Here is a 24,489-nt window from a genome sequence, read left to right on the forward strand (position 1 = left end):
TTTTCATATCAGTACCATAAAAAAAGCCTTCTTCATTTTTCTGCTTGTCAATAGTAAATGAGAATGAATATCTAAATACTGGCTACCAGCTGGTAAGGTAGAGTAGACCCTCGGAGTTATGAATACCTTAGGAAGGAGTATTAGAATGCTGCATGCTGATTGGTCCTTCAGTGTTCCAAGCCGTTACAATATCCAGCCCAATTGGGAACTACTTGGGAACAAAGGCAAATCATTGCTAGTACCCTAGTGTCAGTCCTGTGTTGAAAATTGAACGTGTGTGCCCGAGCTACCCACACACGAAACATTACCCTGTTGCAAAGAACCAGCAGTAGGTTGCTTGATGCATGACACACAGGGTGACAGCCCTGCAAATCTGTTTTCTCTATACTTATAATGGGTGCATGTTCTGCACTGGGACTGACACCTCACCAGCCTGGGAAAGGTGCACACAGGACTTGAAATATAAGGTGAAATCTATGCTCCACGAGCTAGTTTGGAGATTGGTGGGAGCTTCTGTCCAACCTAGAAAACGATAGTGTATGAGACTTTTGTTTACCCTTTTTATTTTGTTGTGTGTTCCTTCTGTATGTGTTCCTTCTTTGTGAGCAATAATATTTTGCTACAATATTTTAAAATGGAGCGTTTTCTGAAGAAGAGTATTATAAATGTTAATGAAAGGGAGTCGAGCGGCACTACAAGCAAAAGAAGTGCTGACAACAAGGATCCGATACACAGCAAAAAAACAGGAACCTGAAAGTATGATAAAAAATATTTGTAACACGGTTTTACCTGGTTTGGTTCTGAAAAGGAGCCACGGACACGTGGTGTGGTGCGTGGTGTGTGGTGAAGTGCTGGCTAAGGAGAGTTTATAACCATTGAAAATGTTGCAGCACTTAGACACAGTTCTGTAGGGAAACCTTTCAGCAAAAGTTAACAGAGCTAAGGGGCCAGACGAAAGTACTCAAGTTGGTGGCTACAACTAATAAGAAGGCTCTCTGTGCATCTTTTACTGTGTCACACTGGATAGCCAAAACTGGTAAACCCACAATATTGGAGAATATTTTTTTTTTTTTCTACCTTGCGCTAAGTGGTTTCAATTTATGATGGGACAAAGTGCTGCCAGCCAACTTGATTAGCTTCCCCTGTCTAATAACACTAGTGCCAGGCATATTCACAGTATGGCTATTGACTTGTATGAGCAAGTGATCATCAAGGTAAAGCAAAGTATTTAATTTTTTTTTTGCTATTCGAGTGGATGAAACAACTGATGTGTCAGATGCTGACCTACATTAGATTTGAAGATGACAAAAGCTGGATCAAGAAGCTGGCCTTGTGGTACGATAGCGCAAATCGTGGCAGTCTGGCAGCAGTTGATTTATTTTATTAGATAACTTTTTTGATGAAAGCACCTTTTCAAAGGGTGACTTACAATCCATTATCACCAGCCACCTGGAAAGCCAAATTAGAAAGCTCTTTATTACTGAAGTGACTGCAAGTGCTAATTTACAGCAGAACAAACATTGAAGGACCTTACTTGTGACAAGACACAGAAGCTAAGATTTTCTCTGGAACCTGTTGCTAAATTTGGATTTCTGTGTGACAAGAATACCCAGAGCTGTCACCTGTAGCTCTGAAAGCGCTCATGCCTTTCCTGTCTAGCTACCTTTTGTGAAAGTGGTTAACACTGTGCAGGTGCAGGGAATACAGCAATGATAAATGAACAGACAGAAATGATAATCCAGGTGCAATTGTTTTATTTTTACAAACCAATTGGTCTGATGACCCAAATACAGCGGTAAAGAATAAACAATGATAATGAGAAGCAATACAGCAGCGTGTATTGCTTTATTATAATCCTCATTTGGTCCCAAATTAACAGTCCTGTCCTTAAACACCCACATGTAACACAAATACAAGTCCACAGTGAGTGATAAAGTGCTCGTGGTGTATTTACAGTTCTTCATGACACAGTGCAATGTTGTCCGGGTTTAATGTTGGCCTTTGGCGACAGCTCCGGATCATGTCTGCTGTCTAAGTAACAAACAAGTACAATTTACACACGACAAACAAAACAAACAAAAAACTTGCAGTTTACAACAGTGCTCCATTCTTGGTCAGCATTAACCATTGCAAAAGGAACAGATCACATCACTTGTCCCCTTTTGTACAATCTATCATAACCCCTTGGTTAACGAGTGCAACAGCTCCTCCAGTCCACGGCTGCCACATCGTTTCCCTTGCGGGTCGATGAGTTTGTGTACCGGAGCACCACCCCCTTTCTAGATGACCAACTTCGGCCTAACCCTGGGAATGAATTGTCTGGCCATCCTGTCCAGGGTACACTGTTCCCTTTGTACACCGCACTCGCAGGTCGGGAGGGCGATGTATCACCAAAAATTATCTCTAAGAATGGAATTGCCCACCTGTGGTCTAGAGAGACATTGACCATTTAACATTTTTATTTGACCTTTTTGATGGATGCATCTGATAAATTAAACATTTGAAACAGGAAAGACACTTAGGTAAAACTATTTAATCCAGTCTGGTTAATCCAGTCTTTTTGTTAGTCTATTTTTGCTGCCTAAGTTTTGATTTGTAATGTGGAAAGTACGCTTAATAATGGCTATAAGAAGCTGTAGCTCTTATGCTAGCAATTTATACATTGTACAATTGTACTTTTTTTTAAGCCTTATAATGTATCTGCAACATGTCAAATTCCTGATGAAGGCTGCCAGCTGGTTTTATTTCCTTTTTACTTTGATGTACAAAGGACCTAATGGGATACAAATATTTCAAATATTTACATTAAAATGTGAATCATTAAACATGCACTACAAAAAAGTGAATGACCAAAAGAGGATTTAGAGGTGGCCTATGTAAACCTAAGAATGAAACCATAGCTGTCTCTAAATATTCTGGTAAGGTAAATATTGGTATTGTTTGAGTCACTATTGGGCCTTTATCATGTGAACAGTATGTTCACATTCAGTTTGCACTGGCGAATGAAATTCTTTGTTAATGAGACAAACCTTTTAAAAGAGTGCTAGCAAATACAATTTCAAATAAGTTTTCTAAACTGTTATTGGCTTTATTAACAATTTTACCAGTCCGATTTTATTGTGCAAAGAGTCTGTGTGTGTGTGTGTGTGTGTGTGTGTGTGTGTGTTTTTTTTTTTTTAATTCAGGATATGCACATTTTTTATTCAACTCTATAGTTAAACTGCCAATTCTGCTACCTTTGCTGTAGATAACATGGTGTGAGTTTGAACGACACCACGTGAAGTGATTTGGTACCAGAAAGCAGAAGCAACTTTTCATCTGTAGCGTTAAATAAAATAGGACCTTTTGTTTTAATGTGGTCTACCTGTTTAATGACCTTGTTTTTTAAAACATGCATGATCTGTAATCCGTATAACGTCAAGGATGTATTAATAAAATAATCTGCGACCACAGGTTTTGAATTAATTGATTTTTATATTGAAATGTTTAAATCAAGTAAAACCACATCATGTCTTATTTACTTGTACCCAACCTGGTCTGGTTATCATTTCCCTGACACATATTTATATATGTTATTATACAGCATGTTATTGTAGTATGGCAAACTGAACAAGTTGTGCCAACTGTGGTGATTTATAGTTGTACTTGAATCCTGGCAATTTTATATTTGCTCATCTTTACATTTGAAGACAAAGCCAATCAGTTATCCTGTGGACACCCTAAGGTAGCATATACAGTAAATTAACCACAGTGTATATTAGGGGGCAGCTATTTCAGACAAACGATCTTCATACTTCTGAGTCTCCTAGATTTCATATATTTGATGCAGAAGAAGCTTGATGGCAGTTTTTCATTGGATTATTGGTTTTAGAATATGTATGTGGTAATTAATCTGTTTGTACTCTTCAGTGCTTGCAGTGTTGTGTGCATGAACATTCTTGTACTAAACTAGTTGCGAACAGAACAAACCATGGGAAACACAGTGACACTAAATGAGGCAGTTGGTCAGTTCATTCAAGGTTCTTATTGCCCTTTCAAAGCTTCACCTGTGTACTTTAACAGTGTTGAACTTTATTTCATATTCTTTCTGTAACGATTAAAATAACATTGTATTTTCTAATATTCTTTCAGGCTTCACTTGGCTGCAGCAAAAGGGCAAGCCGAGTGCCTGGGAGTGATTCTTTCACATGGAGTCGATGTGACAGTACTGGATGCATCAGGTACATTGTCTTGTTTCCTGGATACTACAAAGTGAATTGTATACATGGTTTTTGTTTTTGTTGTTCATAATACATGTCCCTTACATTTGGATACATGTAAATTAAATAGAAGGGTACTTTCTGCAAGACCAAGCTGCAATTTCTGATCACCTTGTCTTTTTTTTTTTTTTTTTTCCCCCAACCAATATTGAACCCACAATACTTTCATTTAGGTTTTAAGTGCACCTCTACTGTATATCACTATATCTACAGTAATAGTACGATACATCTATAGTTGGTGCACAGCAAGTTTATATATAATACTGAATTAAGTTAACATCAACTGAGTTGTGTCCAGACCCTAGAAACTGGTTTTAAAGCCATGTGATACAGCATAGTTGTTTACAGGTTTTCAGGTGTTTGTTACCATTCTCTTATTTTTATTACCTAGGCATTGTACATGTTGAATACTTTGAGATTTGATTATTCTATGAATTTTATAAATGAATAGCTTTTTAATTCCCAATATTTTTGATGTGTCAAGCCCGGGCCTGTTGCAGAGACTAGAGTTGGCATAATTATTGCTGGCATTCATAACTGTAATCTCATGTATGCATTCTGCCACATCACTAATGCTGTTTGTGTTCTGAAACCTAACGACGTCATATCTTTTTATATAGGTTGTAGTGCTTTACACCTTGCTGCGAAAAACAACCACCAGGAATGTGCCAAAAAGCTTATTCAGGTAAATGAAAACATGTTAAATACTGGCAAATTCAGTGTAAAACTAGGCACTGAAGTCTAAAATTGAAAATTGTCAAGCAGTCGGATATATCAGACTGATATAACAGAAGGACTGATTGATAGCAAAAAAGAATGACAGAATAACTTAATACCACTTCATTTACTAAAATGAAAAAAAAATTTATTATGGATGCAGCAATAGGAAAACACCATTACACTGCAATCAATCGCACCTGTACCAAAATCTGGCAGTGCACAACTTGCAATCTGACAGCATACCACTTTCTACCATTACATGAGTCAAGTTGTGGTAATACCACATTCTGATGATGCACCACTTTCTAACACAATGCCGACTCTATAGTCCAGATTATGGCTTCTATTAAAGTGAAAAACAACGTCCACAAACTTGAACTTAAAGCTTATCTGTAAACTTCAGGTACATTCAAACAGTATTTCAATTCCAAAAGAAAAAAGATGGTGACAGACAAGTTGAAAAAGGCATGCAAATAGAATAGTCTAGCTTTAATTATTTGTGCATTTTTCCTGAGGGATATCAGATAATGTTCGTTAGGTAAACTATTCCCCCACTACTACCACTAGTTGAATGAAAATTTGATTTGAGTTTGTTTCAAGGACTCGTGACTCTGACTCGTCTACAAGTCTGATATATATACATACATACAGTCAACCTCGGTTAACTCGATTGTCGAGTAACTCGACACCTTCACTTAGTTTGACAGTCTTGGTCCTGAATTTTCTTGTAAAATGTATACACCCTGCCTCCTCTTTTTTCATTTTTTAATTCAACACCACGCTTTACTTGTAACTCGACACTCACCGGTACTGAAGGCATAAAAACTATTAAAAAGACTAGTGGATAAAGCAACCTTGTCATTTCACATGACTGGAAATGGATCGTTCATTCATTCATTCGCAAATAACCAAGTGCAGCTGGTTACAGTGTCAGTCCATAATGAGTGAGAAGCGAAAGATGAGTTCTCATTCAATTGGCTTTAGAGCTCAGGTTATTCAGGATAACAAGCTTGTGAGCAGGACTTTCCAAGCGGGTGATTTTTGCATGCAAAACAAGCGACAATGTTTGATTTCTGTGTGAAACTGTAGGTTGTTTATTATTGCTTTTGTTCACAGAGTTAATTCTGTATAATGTACATTTGTTAACTTTTCCTATTTAAACCTTCAAATTACACAGTACAAGCCAATACCTAAAAGTATAGTTGACAGTTTGTGGTTTGGATTATTTTCGTAAAAAATAACGAAGTTATTTTATTAATTCTGATTTCAATCGAACTGTACAAGCTGTCCTGAGTGTGTACAGTACTGTATACTGTAATTGATTCATTCACTGCAATTCTTTCAACCGTTTTCATAAGGACATTTCACTAAAAATAAACTTGTAAATACTGTAAAGAAATACTGGGAGTTCTATTACTTATATGCATGTTAATGCCATGGCTCATTGCACCTGTGGTTAACTCGACACCTTGGATAAGTCAACCCATAAGGGCATCCCCGTGGGGTGTCGAGTTAACGAAGGTTGAATGTATGCACACAGAGTAAATCTCAGGATGTATGTTAAGCTATATGTATATAAGTATATTAAGCTTTTTTTTTTTTTTTTTTAAATATTAATTCAAAACTAATGAGTAACAGAAATATATAATTTTTTTTTTTTCCCATCAGAGCAAATGCACAGTGGAAGGCAGCGACAGCTCAGGAAAAACAGCATTACACTATGCAGGTAATTTGGATGTAGACAGAGGACATTACATAACTGAAAGTAATAAATTCTTATTTAATTCTCATGTAGCTGAAACAATCATACTTTCTTTAAGGTCGTAGTTATTTGGAGTACAGTGCACAGTGTTTTTTGAATAGCAAAGTAGGCCAACTAAATCCCCTCATTGTGCACATTTTAGTTTACACTTCTTCATTAAATGACCAGTAAAACATTTCTGTTTGTGATTAACATTATCTATGTTTGCTGAAGTTAATGACTCTTAGAAGAAACAACTTAAACATTACATTTTGTTTGTAGATAATAAAAGTGCCCAGAGTGGAAAAACGGATTTTGTTGAAACTCAATCAACCTTCATATACTTTTGCCTGGAGTTAATATTTGTGTGAAAAATGGAAAATCACTGACTTCTGGAAATTGTATTCATCTCAGAAGGGAACAATTGGTCTTAATTGGGTGTAAATTGTTCAAATAGGAAAATAAGACATACATAATATTTGGATTTTAATCAAGAAATTTGCACATTTTGGCAGATCTTTTTTTAAAATTAATAATTACTGAATTTGGCCACAAAATCATGTTTCTGGCATAATCTGTATGTCTGTGTGGGGCACATGCTGCCTATGCTTGTAAGTGACTGACAGCTTGTTTAGAGGAAAATAAGATGGGGAGTATATGGTAAAGCCAGCTGGAAGATTACACACTATTTAATTTAAGTAGGTATAATTATTGGAAAATACACTAAAATGTAAATAACATCTGTAGCAATCACACCACATTTATTTTGATTGCATGGCACCAATATTTGTGATGGATAAGCAACTATTGCAAGTTCCAATTTAGATGTTACTCTAAATTGTCTCTCTACTGTTACAAACACACGGTTTAAATTATAATTAAGTGAAACCACATTAAAACACAGAACAGTCTCCAGTTACATTATAGCAGCCTTTTAATTCAAGAAACTAGACATAACAAGCAGAGACCACATGATTTATGGTGCTAACCTCCCTAGCAATGATAGCAGGCTTAGATCTGTGCTTTTTGATTATGTTTGAACAGGCTAATTCTTCTAAAGGCTTAATTGAAATGAAAACCAGTTTGCTTGGTGGTTTTCATGTTTCTAAACCACCCACAGCAAGGATCTGGCCAAAAAACTACACAGCTGTAAAATGGATGAGGGCCTTGAGGTAACTGACAAATGTTCAACTGGTTTATAATCCAGTACAATACCCAATAGTCCCAAACCCTGCCAAATTGTTCAGGTAACAACGTAGAAAAAGAAGACATGATCTTAAATATAAAATATACCATTATCTTAGTTATTATGCGCTTCCGATTTTTACTCGAAATATAAAGGTACGATGAACATCAAACAAAGTCGGTAAGTCGTTTATTCAATTTTTATTACAAACAAACTATTGATACAGGGGTAAAGTGGGGGGGGGGGGGGGGGGGGGGGGGGCGGGGGGGGGGGGGGGGGGGAGAGAAAGCTTTAACCTTTATTTATGTCAACCTGAGGTATTACTGTATTTAAGCATGTACTGTATCCCTCATTGTGAATATTGGTAATCTAAATTATAAGACCCTGAATGGTACATCTGATGGTCTGTATTTCTATTTTCCTGAAAATCCCCTGGGGCAAATATCTTCACGAGACGGTAAAATGGATATAGTGTGTCAAAATAAAGGCACAGTGTAATATTTAAACCGTCACTATATCTGACAAATCCAACTTTGAAACTGAAAAAGAATAAATAAATTAAAAAATTGAAGGGTTTGACAGTCTGATTTGTAATTATAAGTGAATAAATTCTCAGTAAATCAAGGTGCCATGAATACTACTCTGATGTATGTTTCTAGATATTGAACCCAAGTTTGTCTGGTGGTAAAACCACTTGCTGTATTTGGAAGATTGTGAGATGACATGTACAAGCACTGATGACTTTAATAAAGAAAATTACTAATAATTGAGCATTAATGTTTTTCCTGGCATATTAATTGATTTTACTTTAACTTTTTCAGCAGCATGTAACAGTGCTCCAATTGTTGAGCTGCTGTGTGAGCAAAACTGTCTTGTGAATATCAAAGATGCGGTATGTAGTTGCTTATTTGGGTTTCTTTTACACATTGTCACACTTTAACAGGTTAAGCATGGTTTTGAATGCAACATGCTTTTTCAATCTGTTCTTTTAGAGAGGGGTGGCATGCTTTAGATTGTTGGATGCTATAGGTTAATTCCCGAACCAATCGGCTACTGTCCAGATGGCAGAGAGTTCCTGTGATGAATGTGCTGGTAATCTTCTTTGCATCCTGGCTGGTGAAAGAAAGCTGTAGCAGTGCATCATTCCCACAGCCATGGTAGAGTTAATGTCTTCATGTGGGTTTTATTGTAAGTGTTGCAAATCTCTGCAGGATTAAGGTGACTGGGCTCAAAGAGGATTATTATTTAAATTCCTTGTCACTTAAGTGGATGTATGGTCATGAATTCAGCAATTTGAAACATGCCTCCCAACTATGCAGGAACTGTTTTGGAATGTCATCAGAGAGTAGATGCATTGATTTGCTACATTTGGCTGGCTACCAGTCTCAACACACTCAGTCTCTAAACACTTAACTCGGCAGTGCCAGTCTCTGCATGTGAGTACCAACACGTTAAATTGGGTGTCTCTAGTAAACACTTTCCCATAAAACTACCCTTAAGACCTCAGACTTACTTGAAACATGTCGGTTCAAAGACAAAAGCTTCCTACATTGTACTTCAATTTGTCAACCTCAGTACTTGCCTCATATAAGGTTCATGTATATATTTTGATTTATATAATAATTTGTTATTGGCAATTTCAGCTGTTTGATATCAAAGCCCCCCCCCCGTCCCCCACCCTGCTAAACTTACAGTAATTCCATGTACAAAGTATTAAATTCATGGTGGCAACTACTTATACACTTCCAAATTAAAATATCTAGCTGCCAATGCTGTTAGGGTTGCACATGGGTAGGTACCATATAGAAACTGTTCAAAGTTTGAGGTGTCCATAGTTAACTGTTTGGATATGGAAGTGTGGCATTGCTTCAAATGAATTAGGATATGCACTAGAAGTACCACTAGGTACAAAAAGAGTGTGTAATTCAGTCCTTGAGCAAACTTGATGGAATAAGCAGGCATGGTGTTGAAACGCCGGCACAGGCATGCAGGTTTTATTAATAAACAAATAGAAAATGAAAGTAAAATAAAGGTGGTCATGTGACGTTACCAGTGATAGTAACTCTCAGAGGACTAGTACATCAATCTGTACAAAAAGTGCAAAATAAAACATAGTACAACAAACTATAAATCAAAGGTGCCGTGAAAACGGCAGGCCTTGCAGCAGCCCCGAGCTACCTCCCGCGGATGTTTTTAACCTGACGGACACTCGGTCGAGACCCGCCCACCTGCTGATTGAGGACCAGCACAGCCAATCACTTGCTGCCCTTCCCCTCAACCAAGCTTAGCAGGCAGCAAGTCTCAATAGAGCGCCCGTCTGTAAACAATAATTCAATTACACAAATCAACTCCCAAAACGACACAAAATAAACCCATTCCCACATATAAATCACACCAACACTAATTTACCACTGTGCAGGGTAATCGCCCTGCCACAGGCTGGTAGGAGTCTTTTTTGCTTCTTACCAAAGGAAATGCAATAACATAATAAATCTAGTCCCAAGATAGTCATGCCAATGGTTAAAATTACATTTATTCAAACTTCCTGTCCAAACAGACTGCTATAAAGCTGTTTTTTTTTTTTATAATTGTTTGATAAACTTCAGTTAGATGGCAGTGGCGCCATCTGAAAATGAATGGGTGGCAATTTTGAATTTGTTGGATAGCTCTTAGGGCTTAAAATCCAATGAGTAGTCTAATGTATTACTTTCAGCTATTAGGCTGTCAGCATTTACATAGCTATTAGTTTTATTGACTCATTATGTGTTTAGTTTGTAATCCAGGTCTTGTGGAACATACTGAATAGTTCAATAATACACTGTACAGCATTTCAACAATTCCATCAGTTCGTAATGTCAGAACAAAAGGCACATCTGGACTGCATTGAACAGTAGGTTGAAAGAAACATGTACCATCTGCCAGAAGTTGACATACCATAAACTTATAATCATTTTCTGAAGTCTATTGAAAGAAACCAAGAAGTATATTTCTTTATTTTTTAAAATCAATTAATCTCAAGCTTTAAGATGATGTTTAAAAGAAAATAGTTTGCTACTTGATGGCCCCTTCTTGCCACAGGGCAGAGAAACCTAGAAAAAATACACAGAAATACTTGGTAAATCCAGTTTGCCAAGAGCTATTTTGTTATTTGTGTCTGCTAAAATATGTACTATATTTGGAAATGCTTCTGCAAATAAAATATTTAAGACTGCAATCCTGTGGGTAGGGTTACAAAAATAACTAAATAACGCACCTACATTTTATACATTTAAAATAAGTGCTTCATGTCTGTTTATACCATTTCAAAACCACAACTCAAGTGGCTTTGTGATGTGCCAGTGTTACAGCACTGCAGCTTTGAGCCAAGTTATGCACATTAGAGTTCAATCTAAAATGCTGATCTAAAAAAAGAAAGTGCTATAAAGTGGACTTCCTGTGTTTATTTTGAACGTTTTCAAATTAACGTGGTACAGGCTTCTTCAGAAGTTGCAATAATCGACCATCTAGGATGAGGTAGATCTAGTTGGCACTACAAGTGATAGTGGAATGATACCATGATTGAATACTACAGTACATGTCTCTCAACATATCTAATAGTCAGTGGAGAATACAAAATATTTAAAGAAATTTTCTTTTTTAAATACTTGCTTATCTCATTCCAATACCAGTTAGCAGTGGTAACATTATTTCAGCCTACCTACAGTACCAAGCAGATATCAGTTTAAGCACCACTATAGCGGGACACATTTTGTGTGTTTTTTGTTTTTTGTTTCATATAGAGACGGTTGCTTTTTGCAGTGGGCATCTGTAAATGTTTAAATCCAAATGCACAATAGGCAGGGTCTACAAATACGTGAGGCCTTGCTGTGAAATTACCGCAGTAAAAATACATCTTTTATTAAGTGTGGCAGAATTTTTTATGAGTCCTCCATTCCTTTTTCCACTTCAACACCATCACTAGATTCCAAGGCAGAACGGATATGCTTTGTCAAGTTTTAAAATGTGCATGTGTTCCCAAGATGTTTCTAAATGGCTTTGAATTCATTTATATGGTTCTACAGTATATACAGTAAATCAATGTGAATCTTTTGTTCATTTGAAATTAATATACAGAAATTCAGAAAGCATACACAAAACCATTAAAATACAACAATTCTGGTTTGATTACCTTGCTACTTGTTAGAACTGTATAGCACACTAGTCAGTAATACTCAGCAAAAGATATTCCACTTTACTTGCATAGGGGGAAGAGGATGCCTGAATCCTAGTCTTGCTTATGTGTTTTGAATTTTGTTTAAATGTTTTGTTCTTTTCCTTTTTTGTTACAGGAAGGATGCACCCCACTTCTCCTTTGCACCCAGAATACCCACGAGGAGGTGTGTAGATACCTGATAGACCATGGAGCAGACATCAACGCATGTGACAAAAATGGAAGGTATAATCCAGATATTATCTGATTAAGGTATAATTCAGATGTTACTTGATTTACTGCTGTTTTGTAATTTTATTTAAACATGTACAGTGTACTGAACTGATTACTGAATATGAGAGAAATAGATATTTTCTTATATTTTGTTAATGTGAGGGAGAGGGGAATTACTGCCGTTTGTAATGCATTTCATTAATTTCTTCTGCAATTGCTATATCCAGTTTCCAAGCTCGTCAGGAATACAGATGTTGGATTTCCAAATAGCTAGAGAGAGTCTGGCCAGCACATGGAGTATATTGATTGGCAGCGGATGACATCATGATTTTATAAATTATGCAGCATTTTAAATGACCTGCAGTATTGTATGACCCTGAAACAGATGGCAAAACAGAAAACAATATACAGACACAATCATCAGGGATTTAGGCTTATTTATGATGCACAAAAGAACCTGGGCCAAATGCATTCCTTATACTGTAGAAAAGATTTATGGGACACTGTTAATCTCTGGATTCATTTCAGACATATTACATGGGGGAATTGTGATCCTTTCTAACACATGATTTATGTTGCATTTTTATGTTTTATGTTTATTAATTCCTACAAGCCTTCTGCTTTGAGATTCTGGACTGATCATTTCATTCTTCAAAAAACTTTAAACACTCAGTCGTCGGTCGTACAAATTAATAATAATAATAATAATAATAATAATAATAATAATAATAATAATAATAATAATAATAATAATAATAATAATAAAAACATAGGCATCTAGTCAGTATGGTTACTGTTGGTTTTCTTTTTACTACTACAGCATTTAATTCTTGAAATGACTGTCCTTTCTTAATCCAATCATTTATTTATTTATATAAATATAAATAATTGTTAATGTTTTCATTACAAATTAAATTGCTTTCATGAATTCTCAAACAAGTACATACTTACTGACACCATAATGTATGAGTAAGATTTAGGCAAACTGCTGTTATAGTAGTCTTCTTTTAAGCAGTGGTGTCAAACACTAAAGATCATAATCTGTCAAGACATCTAATCAATGCTGGGCTGGCGACATCTCCAGAATTTGCACCAATTCCCTTATCTTGTTTTATACAATGAAGCCTAAAAATGTTCTTTTAAGACCAACATAAGGACACATTTGTTTGTATTGGAATTTCTATATGTAAAGCAAAGTCATGAACACATTTAAAGGGTGTTGTCTGTATTATGTACTGGTCTCTACTTCTGGTCTGTTTTTAGTCCAGACTTCAGAGGAAAACAAATTGTATTTGCTTACATTGTTGTAAACTGCTTTGCATTAGTTTAAATGTCCTCCTTCCTGTTCACACCCAATGCACAGAACTGCCGTAATGATGGCCTGTGAGACCAGCAGTTTGAAGATAGCAGAGATCCTGATTCAGAAGGGGGCTGACCTAAGGCTGGTGGATACTTTGGGCCATGATGCGCTTCACTACTCAAAGTTATCCGGAAATACGGAGATCAAAAACCTCCTTCAGGCGGCGCTTGGCAAATTCTCACCAGAATCTGGTGCGTGACCAGCCATCTTTCATGTGCAGAATATGTTTAATTTATAAACCACTTCAAGATTAACATCAATCACCCTCCCCTTTCTCCTGTTTTCTTTTTATAACTGCATTTCCTGTGTTTAGGCAAATTATCCAAACCAAAAAAAAAAAAAACTGCATTCAGTTTCGGACTGACAACATCTTGTTGTTCTTACACCTTTATGCAAGGCAACCTACATAACTTTGTGTTACAGGGCAGTCAGGGTCACAATGTAAAATTAACATTTAAATACAGTATAGTTTACAGTAAAAAAAAAAAAAATTCTAAACAAAGTTTTTCTGGTAGGAGAAAGATGCACAAGGCATACAGTTGTGCAGTGTCTTGTGGGAATAGTAGTTTATCCGATACATGCTGAAAGGTTTCCAATCAGCAGAAATGCAGAGAGAAATTACAACTCCAGTCATCTACATATGTCAACAACATGCTGGCTTCATATTTCACTTTCTGTCCTACCGTTAGGATGGATTTCTTTTTTTTTTTTTTTTTTTTTTTCTCGTCACTTTTTAAAATCTTCAGAAAATTGAATGCGAAACTGAATGATGAAATTTCCATTGTTTAACATGTCACTCATAAACGAACACACTCTAGCAGTGCTTCAGCAGGGGGGCACGAGGGTTTGAGTTGCTCCTCCAATTAAAACCAGGGATCAAACCACGTCATCTACCATTGCTAGTACTGTACTGTACAGATAGGAGTTTATAACTGAGACTTGTCTCGTCCGAGCACAAAAACCTCTCTTGGCTCCAGAATTGCTGTTAATATAAGCATGTTGACTCTAGGGTTTAGGTTAAATTGTCATTTTTTCTTAAATGTAATTTTATTTAGTTTTATTGAATATTATAGTGCAACACAATAGTATGTGTGTGTGTGTGGCCCTGATAATGAAATGATGAATGTTTAAATAACTACCCAAAGTTAGTCTGTGCTCTATAGCTAACATTCTAATAATTACTGCAGGCTCTGCTAGTATTGGGAAGCTGTTGCAGTCATTTGTTTATATTAGCTGACCTCTACCTCTCTCATTAAAGGATTGATTGTGCAGCAAGACATTTTCCAGAAAACCGTTTGAAATCAGCATTTCTGTTAAGTACTAACTAAACAAATATGGTTGAACCCCCATGGAGGAGAAGCATTTAATTTTGTTTTGTTTGTGTTTAACACAATGTAACGATAAGGACATGTTTAATCCAAGTAAAATGTCTACCAAATCAGTGGGCTTGACATTTCACCAACAGTTTGTATAACACATTCAGCCTTTTCATGGGGCATGTTGTGGTGTTTAATTAGGGTGTTAACTGTGATTTTACCTCTAAAGAAGATTATCGGTTACATTTTTGTTAAATGTGTTACCAGTAAGCCGTATGGATTAAAATCAAAATACCCAAATTAAGGAGAAGACTGACTGTAAAAACATATTCTTCCAATTATTTTATAGGGAGTCGTGCTGTTTTTCAATTCAAATAGTTCTGCTGCCCCCCTATGGCACAAAGTGTAATAGCAGACATTGGGAGATAAGCATATTGTATACAGTTATAGTACTGTAGCTGCCCAATTGTCTTCCAACTAGGACACTATACAGCTTGTGTCTGTGGGGAAAGTTACATTTGTTGCATGTGTTATGAGAAAGTCCAATTTTCATTTCTCAACCATTTTCTTTCATGTTGTTCATTAAACAGATAAGAAGACACCAAAACTAAATGAGGTAATGTTATACGTACATTGTATTTTTTATTATATTGAGATATTCATTCAGATATAAAATGTCTTACTCTACTAAGTTACTGCCCATTAAAATATAAAAAATAAATGTTTTCACCCTAAATGTAAAGCATAAATATTTTTTATAGGGTATTAAAATTTTTGTTACTTAAATAATAATATTAAGTAAAACATTTTTTTTTTTTTAATATCCCCCTGTAACATATGCTAGCATTTGTAGTTAGTTTGAAATGTGCTCCAGTGTTTCTATATATGTTTCTAAAAGTTTACTCCAGCTTTTAATTCTTTTTTTTTTTTTTTTTAAAAAGAGAAAAAACCCAATGATTTCATAAACCTTGTGTCAAACACATAAGTGATATAATTTGAGGTCTCTTATATACTCTGTTATGTGCATTACTGTTGAATTTTCATGAATAGCAAAACAGGAGTTAATTAAAGACTGGAGTAAATGCTTTTAAAAGGTAGGTAGGTACTGCTTCCCATCACAGCTTTCCATACCAAAAAAGAAACTTGTAACTAAGCAACACATCTGGCCACATGGTTTATTAAAACTTCCTTTGTGCATGGACATTTTTACAATTCTCAAGTTCTATGCTGGTATTTTCAATAAAAGGGAGACTTTCTCCATAAGCATGGTTTAAAAATATATATGTATAATAAGGTATGAAAGAAAAACTCTTTACAAAATATGGGGTAATATATATTGTGCATGAACTCTTTCCTAACTTTTGAACACTTTGAAAATTAAAACTAAGTATCATCTACATTAACAAAACTAACAGTCCTTGGTCTTTTTTATTTCTCTGGCTTTCATTAATTTTTAGCATGACCAAGTATCTAGGTTAAATGCAGAAAGAAGCACAACTCCTAAAAAAAGAAAAGCTCCACCTCCACCTATTAGCTCTCCACAGGTAAATGCATGTGAACTGTCACCTTAGTAACCACTGCAGTAATAACCTTAACAGAAGGTTTCCCTTAGAACTGCCTTCAAGCCAGTTGATGGAGATTGGCCAGACAGTCAAAACAGGAGGCATGTGTCTCTGTAGATATAAAATGTTTTTAATCTACAATTTTAAAATCCTAAAATTTGAGGCGATACAAAACTTTTGGCCATAGTTGTACAATTCACTGTGGACTCATGACGACCTAAGAACTCTTCGATATTTTTTAAATACTGTAATAGTGTGTGATTGCTGTGCTGTCATACTCAATGTATTTAATGTATTATACAGTTTTGCAAAAGAGAAGGCTAGATTGACTACCTGGGTATCATGGTGCAAGTTTCTTTTATGAAAACGTAACAAATGGCTGCATAATGTTAATTTATTATTATTATTATTATTGCACAGAGTTGTCAGTCATGTGATTATTCTTCTCCGCCTTTTATGACACCAACCCAAACTCCAACTGGGGCAGATCTGTCATTCACAGAATTTCATATTAAGGTACATTTCATATTTATGTACATTAATATTTTGTTTTTTAATCATCTGAGCTGCATTTGCTGATAAGACTCTGACAAAGGCTGATTTTCTAGCAGTATAGTAGAATTCTTATCAAGGAAAAAAATCAGTAAAATAGCTTCAATGCAGTGGCCGTTTTAGTTCTTATTATTCCTACGTTTGAGTAAACCCATAAAAATATATCCCTCTTCCCCGCCCCCCCGGGCATTTTCACAGTTTGTTGTGTTACAACTTGAAATCTTGATGCTTAAATGCAATTTTTTTTCCCCCTTTGATTTACACAACCCACTCAACACTTTCAATGTGTGAAAAATCAATTAAAAATAAAAACCTGAAATGTCTTCATTAGATAAGTATTCATCTCCTTTGCTATGACACTTCTAAATAAGCTCAGGTGCAACCAATTGCCTTCAGAATTCACACAGTAAGTTAAATGGAGTTCATCTGTGTGCAATAAAAGTGGAAAGGCACAGATCAGGGAAGAGGTATAAAATACTTATCTAACAAAGACATTTCAGTTTTTTTTTTCATTAACTGATTCACAATAAAAATTCTCTTGCCTCTTCAAAGTGTTTGAGTAGGTTCTGTAAATCCAAGGGAAAAAAAAAAATCCCATTTAAATGCATCAAGATTTCAGGTTGTAGCACAACAAACTGAAAACGTTCAAGGGGGTGAATACTTACTATAGGCACTGTATGTCAACAGACATTAGGAGTTAGTTTTATACTCTGTGGGCAGTATATTATGTTCTGCATGTATACCATTTTTTTTTAAATCTATTTGTATGTATGTGTTCATTTTATTGCAGGAGGAGGAGCAGAAAATAATTGTACTTAAAGAACAAATTGGAGAGTTGCATAAAGAGAAGGTTCTGCTGTTAGAGACCATACAAGATTTAAACATGATTCTTCTTAACCAACAGCAGGCATGTCTTTTCAGAAATTCCATATTCAATAAGGAAGCACAAAAAAAATGATCAGGTTTGCCTCATTTCTGAATGAGAGTTTACGTGACGTAATAAAAGCATTATAGAAGAAGAAACAAAACCAACTGATAAATGAGATTCCATATTTAAGTGTAATACATGTATATGTTTTTAGCTTTGTCAGTATTCTAACCTAATACAGTTTACTTTTCTGCCCATTCGAAAAGCAGTAGGGATAAAGAGACACTGCAGTTTTAGGGGAATATTGAATCTGTTGAATGTTGAAAATGAAAAGAGAGGGCGATGACGTGCATATGGTTAATTAACTAAATATTATTATACCTACATTTTTATTAGGCTGAGCAGAGTGGACCTGAAGAGCAAAATGTAATTGCTACATTGCAAGCACAAATCGCTTTTCTTTCTTTGGAAAATAAGAAGTTGATAAATAAATTAAAGGTAAATATTTTAGTGAAAATACCCTATGCTAAATGAGCTAATGCAATAGAAATAGCCCTGTATTTATTTATTGTTTTGTGGCTACATTTCAGTTACATTGTCTAAAACAGTGGACGTGCAAACTTATGTGGTATACCGTGCACAAAATACATTTCTATTAACAATCTAAATGTTTGGCTGTCCTAGAGAACACAGGCCTGCCACAGTGATGAGGAAAACAATGATTCTTCTTGCCACAGCAGCTTTGACTCCAATGCTTCTTATCATTCCACGAAGGCTGATTTTCAACAATCCTTGGAAGTACATGAAGCCTCTGAGACGGAAGCTAAAGGAAACTCAACAAAGTCTTCCTTGAAGAATGACAGCGCCTCAGTAAAACGAGACAACAATGAGAAGGTGGTGATTGGAAGTGAAGAAGAGATTAAGCAGTTACAAGTGGCCTTTCAAAACATCCAGATACAACTGCAGCAGTCAGAGGTAGAGAAACAAAACCTGCAAGCCAGGCTTCTATCCATGACTTCAGAAAATGTGCAACAGTGTTCTCAGGAGGTGTCTGAAAATGGTTATGACCTTGGGCAGAAGCTTAAAGAGACCCAGAGCAAATACGAAGAAGCTACAGAGAAAGTGCCGTCACTTCGGGCCCAAATGAAGCTGGAATCAATAACTTCAGAAGAAAAAGATTCAAAATCCAATGTTAAAGAGCTGAAATGTTTATACGAAGAACAGATAAATGAACTAAAAGATGAACTTTCGAAGTCTTTGGAAGACCAGAAGAGAGACAAGAACATGATTAAAGAGCTTGAAAAAAAGCTAGACTCACTTGATACCAGGGTGTCTGTAGAAGAATGTGAAGATGTGAAGAATTCTTGCAGCATGCTTGTAGAGAATATTAACAAAGAGAAGGCCCTGCTAGTAGACAGATATAGAGAGGCACAAGAAGAAATTAAATTGTTGCAAGAAGCCGTGAAAGGAACAGTGCCTGTAGAAGCTGCTGCAACAGACTTTGAAGAGATGAAGGCAGAAATGAACAAAACAATAGATGAGCTTCAAAAACATTTGTTAGAGCTGTCGCATTCATATAGTGATGCAAAAAACGAGCTGAGCATAGTTAGAAACAAACTGTCGACGTATGAGAAAGAAACAGTATCAAGTGAACAGAGAGATGAAGATTATGTCACTATAGAGTACCATGAAAGAATTGTCCTTGACTTTGCTCATAATATAGAAGAAATGAAAGAAAAACTTTTAGAAACTGAGACAAGGTGTCATGAAGCAATAAAGCAAGTAGCTTTACTCCAGGCAGAAGCCGACGTTCAGAAGCAAAACTCTATTTTAGTTTGTGATCACGTACAAGTGGTATCTGCTCTGGGGAATGCTGTCAAGGACTTGGAAATCCAAGTGGTGGAACTGAAAGAAGAGCTTAGTCAAAAGGAACTGGAGGTTAACATGTTACAAGAAAGCTTGTCTGCAGAAAAAGCCAGCATTCATGAAGATACCATAACCAGAGCTGCACATGAACAGCTCAAGGTGTCCTTCGAGAATGAAGTCAACTTGCTTACCGCTGAACTAAAAGAAGCCATGAAAAATCAAGATGAGATGTCCCAGGACATTGTCAAAGCAAGGCAGGAAGTGTTGCAAGTCAAAAATGAAAAAGAAATGGTTGAGAGTCTAGTAGCATTGAAAGATAAAGAAAATAACAAGCTTAAAAAAAGATCCCAGGAATCTGAAGACCTTATCAGTGACCTAAAAAAACAAGTTGGAAACTTCTCAAAAGTTGAAGAAGATAAGGACAGAAAGGTACACGCTTTGGTTTGTTGTTGTTGTTGTTACATAGTGTTAAGACTGAAATATTATTTTTTTGCTTTGTATTTAGTGATTAGAGTTCCAGTTGGAACAATTTTAGATATTTTAATGAGGATCCAACATACCACCACATATAATAATCAAAAAAGAAAGTTTTATAAGAAATGCATTTGTTGATAAGTTTCCACTAGTGTGTTAATAAGTGTACTGAATAAAACTGTATGCAGTGATGGTGTTTGTATACTGATAAAGGCACTAAGAAGTATAAAGTCGATCAGCAGTAAAACAGTTAGGAACTTAATGGTCAACCAAACACACTACTAACTACTATACAAATAAACTGTAAGTGTAAACAACCTGTTGAATGTAGGCTGGCAGTTAATCAGTGTAACCAGTGAAACATAGTTTTGTTTGTTTTTTTGTTTATCAGATTGAGGATTTGACCAAAGAAGTGAGCAAGCTGAAAGTTGCACTTAACAGCCTTTCTCAGCTGTCCTACACTACAGGCCCACCAAAGAGACAGAACCAGCAGGTCGATACCCTTCAGCAACAGGTCAAACAATTACAGTTGCAACTTTCTGTAAGTTTTTATTACTGTGTAATATTCCAGCATGTCAGTCTCATACTTATTTACATAAAGGGGCTCTCCATAGTGTCAAACAGTGGTATCCCTCTAGAGAAAAAGTGTCAACCACATTACTGATTATGGGTTTCTAATATAGTCATTTTTGTGTCTACCACAACACCACATAACTCTGCTGTTGCTAATAAGAAGCTCTTGTGAACGAGACCTGTAAAGGATAGCTGATTCCAGGATATTAGGTACGATAATTATTGAATAAGTGACAGTGGCTATGGCAAGTGAATGCTCCTATTTATACCACAAGTGTGTTGTATATGACATCTGTTTAATTTGGATTGTTTTGTTGAAAGACAGTTAAACTGTAACCTAGTAACTGCCAAGGTTTCTCATTGATGGGCGCGGGTTGGGGAGAGAAATCATACTTGTCGTTTTGGGAGTGATTAATACAATAATAGGGAAGGTCATTTCTTTTTTTATATATATATATATATATATATATATATATATATATATATATATATAATTTATATATTCTATATATATATATTTAAAAGTGTTTACCCTGAAAAGGGTCATCTTTGATCTATTCAATAGTTACAAAAATAATAAAAAAAATAATAGAAATATAAAAACACAAAGATTGGAATTATCAATTCTTCAAGACATCGGGAAGATTTATAAAAAAAAGTGTTGTTTTTCAAATTGGATTTTTTGTAACAAGTGGATATTTATAGAGTGGGGTTAAACACGTTACAAATGTACAGTGCTGAGAAAGTTTATGAACCCTGATGATAATTATGGAAATTCTATAGTTTTACCATGATAGCCTTTTGTTAAATATCCATTAGGGTTTATATTAACCAATTCCATGTCTTTTGAAACAAAGTGATGTATGAATTAGACAAACAATGAGTAATTAAGATTCAGGATATGTGAAAAAGTAAGTGAACCCCTGGTTTAATCAGCTCAATTAAGGGGATAATTAGACTCGGGTGTTTTAAATAATTAGGTAGATCTTCAGGGGTGAGTTTGGGACGCCCCACCCTATATAAAGATCAGAAACTTTGTGAGCTTGGTCTTCACCATACAGGTGTGTGGAAACACGTCATGCCACGATCAAAAGAAATCTCTGAGGACCTCAGAAAAACAGTTATTGATGCTCATCAGTCTAGAAAGGGTTACAAAACCATTTCTGAGGATCTGAGGCTCCACCAATCCACTGTCAGGCAGATACCAAAATCTCCCCAAGAACAATCTGGAAACTCATCAAGGAACTCACAAAGAACCCCAGAGTAACATCCAAGGATCTGCAGGCCACTCTTGCCTTGGCTAATGTGAGTGTTCATGACTCATCTATCAGAGAAAGACTGAACAAGAATGGTGTTCATGGAGGGATAGCCAGGAGGAAACCACTGCTCTCTAAAAAGAACATTGCTGCCCATCTGAAGTTCGCCAAAGAGCACATAGATGATCCACAAACGAGTCAAAGATAGAACTTTTTGGCCTCAATGAGAAATGTTATGTTTGGCGAAAACCAAACACTGCGTTCGAACAGAAGAACCTCATCCCAACCGTCAAGCATGGTGGTGGGAGTGTAATGGTTTAGAGCTGCTTTGCTGCCTCAGGACCTGGACGGCTTGCCATCATTGACACAATTATGAATTCTGCATTGTATCAGAAGATTCTAGAGGGATATGTCAGGCCATCCGTCCGTGGGCTGAAGCTGAACCGAAAGTGGATCATGCAGCAAGACAATGATCCAAAACAAACAAGTAGATCTACAAAAGAATAAGAAATTCCGTATTTTAAAATGGCCTAGTCAAAGTCCGGACCTAAACCCCATCGAAATGTTGTGGCAAGACCTGAAGCGAGCTGTCCATGCAAGGAAGGAATGGGCCAAATTCCTCAAAATCTATGTGAGAGACAGTTACAGGAAATGCTTAGTTGAAGTCATTGCTGCTCAAGGGGGTACCACCAATTACTGAATCTAAAGGTTTGCATACTTTTTCACACATGGATATTGAATGTGGAATCATTTATGGATAAATAAATGTTGAAAAAGTATGTTTTTGTGTCATTTGTTTAATCAGGTTATCTTTATCTATTGTTAGGACTTAGATTAAGCTCTAATAACATTTTAGGTTTGAAATATGTGAAATGTGAAAATCCTAAGGGGTTCATAACCTTTTTCTCGGCACTGTAAAAAGTAGATGCAGCTGATTTGGGTTTCACTATATCATTTCACTTTATCATGTTAGAAATTACTGTATCATTTTCCTGGAGCCAGTCGTCTTTGAAACTAAAATGTTTTTTTTTGTTGTTTTTTTTTGTTCTGTTTTCGATCTACAGGAGATGAAAAAGCAGCACCAGGAGATAGTGTCTGTTTATAGGATGCACCTTCTTTATGCAGTTCAGGTAAGAAAACTGCCCAATTTTCTTCTGGAGTTGATTAATTAACAATCCCTAAGGTTATTGAATATCAGATTCTGAGGATATAGGCCAGGGTCTGACTGTCTGTATCTCACACTTGCATATTTGCATATATCCAGAAAAAACATTGTGATTAAACATTCCATTGCCATTTCTTATTGTAAACTATTTTATACATACAGTTGATAGATGCCATTGCTCCTCAACTGTAACTTTGAATTTATAACAGTGTATGTGACTGACTTGCTTATTACTGTATATTTGGCACCACTTTTTAAGTATCTCGTACCTCATTAACTGTTTAAAATACAGGCTTCATACGTTCAGTATTATGATCATCTTGCAAATTTATAAAGGCTATCAATACAGTTAATTGGGAGTCATGGGAATTTAATATCAGACAAAGTTTTTTTTTTTTTAACACCCATTTCCTTTAACATCCTGCCAAATATTTTCTACATTACAACCATTATATCCGAGGTATTTCCTTGTGCATTCTCTCCAGTGATGTACCTAATTCTGTTTTATTTTTTAACTTTTATAGGGACAGATGGATGAAGATGTTCAAAATGCACTCAAACAGATATTAATGATGTGCAAGATGTCAGCACAAGCAAAGTGAACAACATCGCACTGCAAGGGTACCGAAAAAGAAATTTAAAGAACAGACTTTCATACTTTCATTTCATTAACTGTGGCAATGTTTGTTTTTTTTTGTTTGTGTTTGGGGGTCATCATTGCCCTGTCATATTAAATGTACATTTCTCAATCCATCTGCCCAAATGTACATGCGCTGTAAGTCTTTAATACTTACAAAACATAACCTTTCTTCTTGACCCAATGGTATTAAAGTTCCAGGCAGTGTTATCTGATACTAGGTAGTTCAGAAAAGAATAAAAAAAAAAAAAATTGTTTTAAATATATGCACCCTCAGTAACTCCTAAAATCAGTATTTAATGCTAAAATAAGTGATCATACCGTTGTGTTGTTGTAAAGCAAAAAATAACTTTTAGATATTGTACGTTGAAAAAGCTAGACCATTTTCTTCAAAGCATGCTGATACGTCTGTGTTGTCTAGTTGAGTGTTGATGTTTTCTAACAGTATGCATGTTTATATATTGAGCCTCTAAAATAAAATAATAATAATAATAATAATAATAATAATAATAAATAATAATAATAATAATA

At 35.7% G+C, this 24,489-nt stretch overlaps 1 protein-coding gene across 5 annotated transcripts in view; it reads left to right on the forward strand.

The window, feature by feature from the left end:
• LOC121314275 (ankycorbin-like) overlaps window positions 1-24,056 on the forward strand; it is a 51,569-nt gene extending 27,513 nt beyond the window's left edge. Inside the window, exons 4-18 of one of the 5 annotated variants that reach the window (XM_041247348.1) lie at window positions 4,132-4,220; window positions 4,880-4,944; window positions 6,648-6,705; window positions 8,728-8,798; window positions 12,235-12,341; window positions 13,693-13,880; window positions 15,596-15,621; window positions 16,463-16,549; window positions 16,988-17,083; window positions 17,910-18,026; window positions 18,384-18,485; window positions 18,672-20,282; window positions 20,719-20,868; window positions 23,221-23,286; window positions 23,846-24,056. In XM_041247348.1, coding sequence (XP_041103282.1) covers window positions 4,132-4,220; window positions 4,880-4,944; window positions 6,648-6,705; window positions 8,728-8,798; window positions 12,235-12,341; window positions 13,693-13,880; window positions 15,596-15,621; window positions 16,463-16,549; window positions 16,988-17,083; window positions 17,910-18,026; window positions 18,384-18,485; window positions 18,672-20,282; window positions 20,719-20,868; window positions 23,221-23,286; window positions 23,846-23,923 — 2,911 coding nt within the window. In that variant the 3' untranslated portion in view covers window positions 23,924-24,056. Of the gene's footprint in view, window positions 1-4,131; window positions 4,221-4,879; window positions 4,945-6,647; window positions 6,706-8,727; window positions 8,799-12,234; window positions 12,342-13,692; window positions 13,881-15,595; window positions 15,622-16,462; window positions 16,550-16,987; window positions 17,084-17,909; window positions 18,027-18,383; window positions 18,486-18,671; window positions 20,283-20,718; window positions 20,869-23,220; window positions 23,287-23,845 lie in introns of those variants that run through there. The other 4 variants (XM_041247374.1, XM_041247357.1, XM_041247365.1 and 1 more) reach the window with 4 other exon arrangements.
• The last annotated feature ends 433 nt before the right edge of the window (window positions 24,057-24,489 follow it).

Source organism: Polyodon spathula, chromosome 1 (assembly GCF_017654505.1).
Source record: "Polyodon spathula isolate WHYD16114869_AA chromosome 1, ASM1765450v1, whole genome shotgun sequence".
NCBI lineage: Eukaryota > Metazoa > Chordata > Actinopteri > Acipenseriformes > Polyodontidae > Polyodon > Polyodon spathula.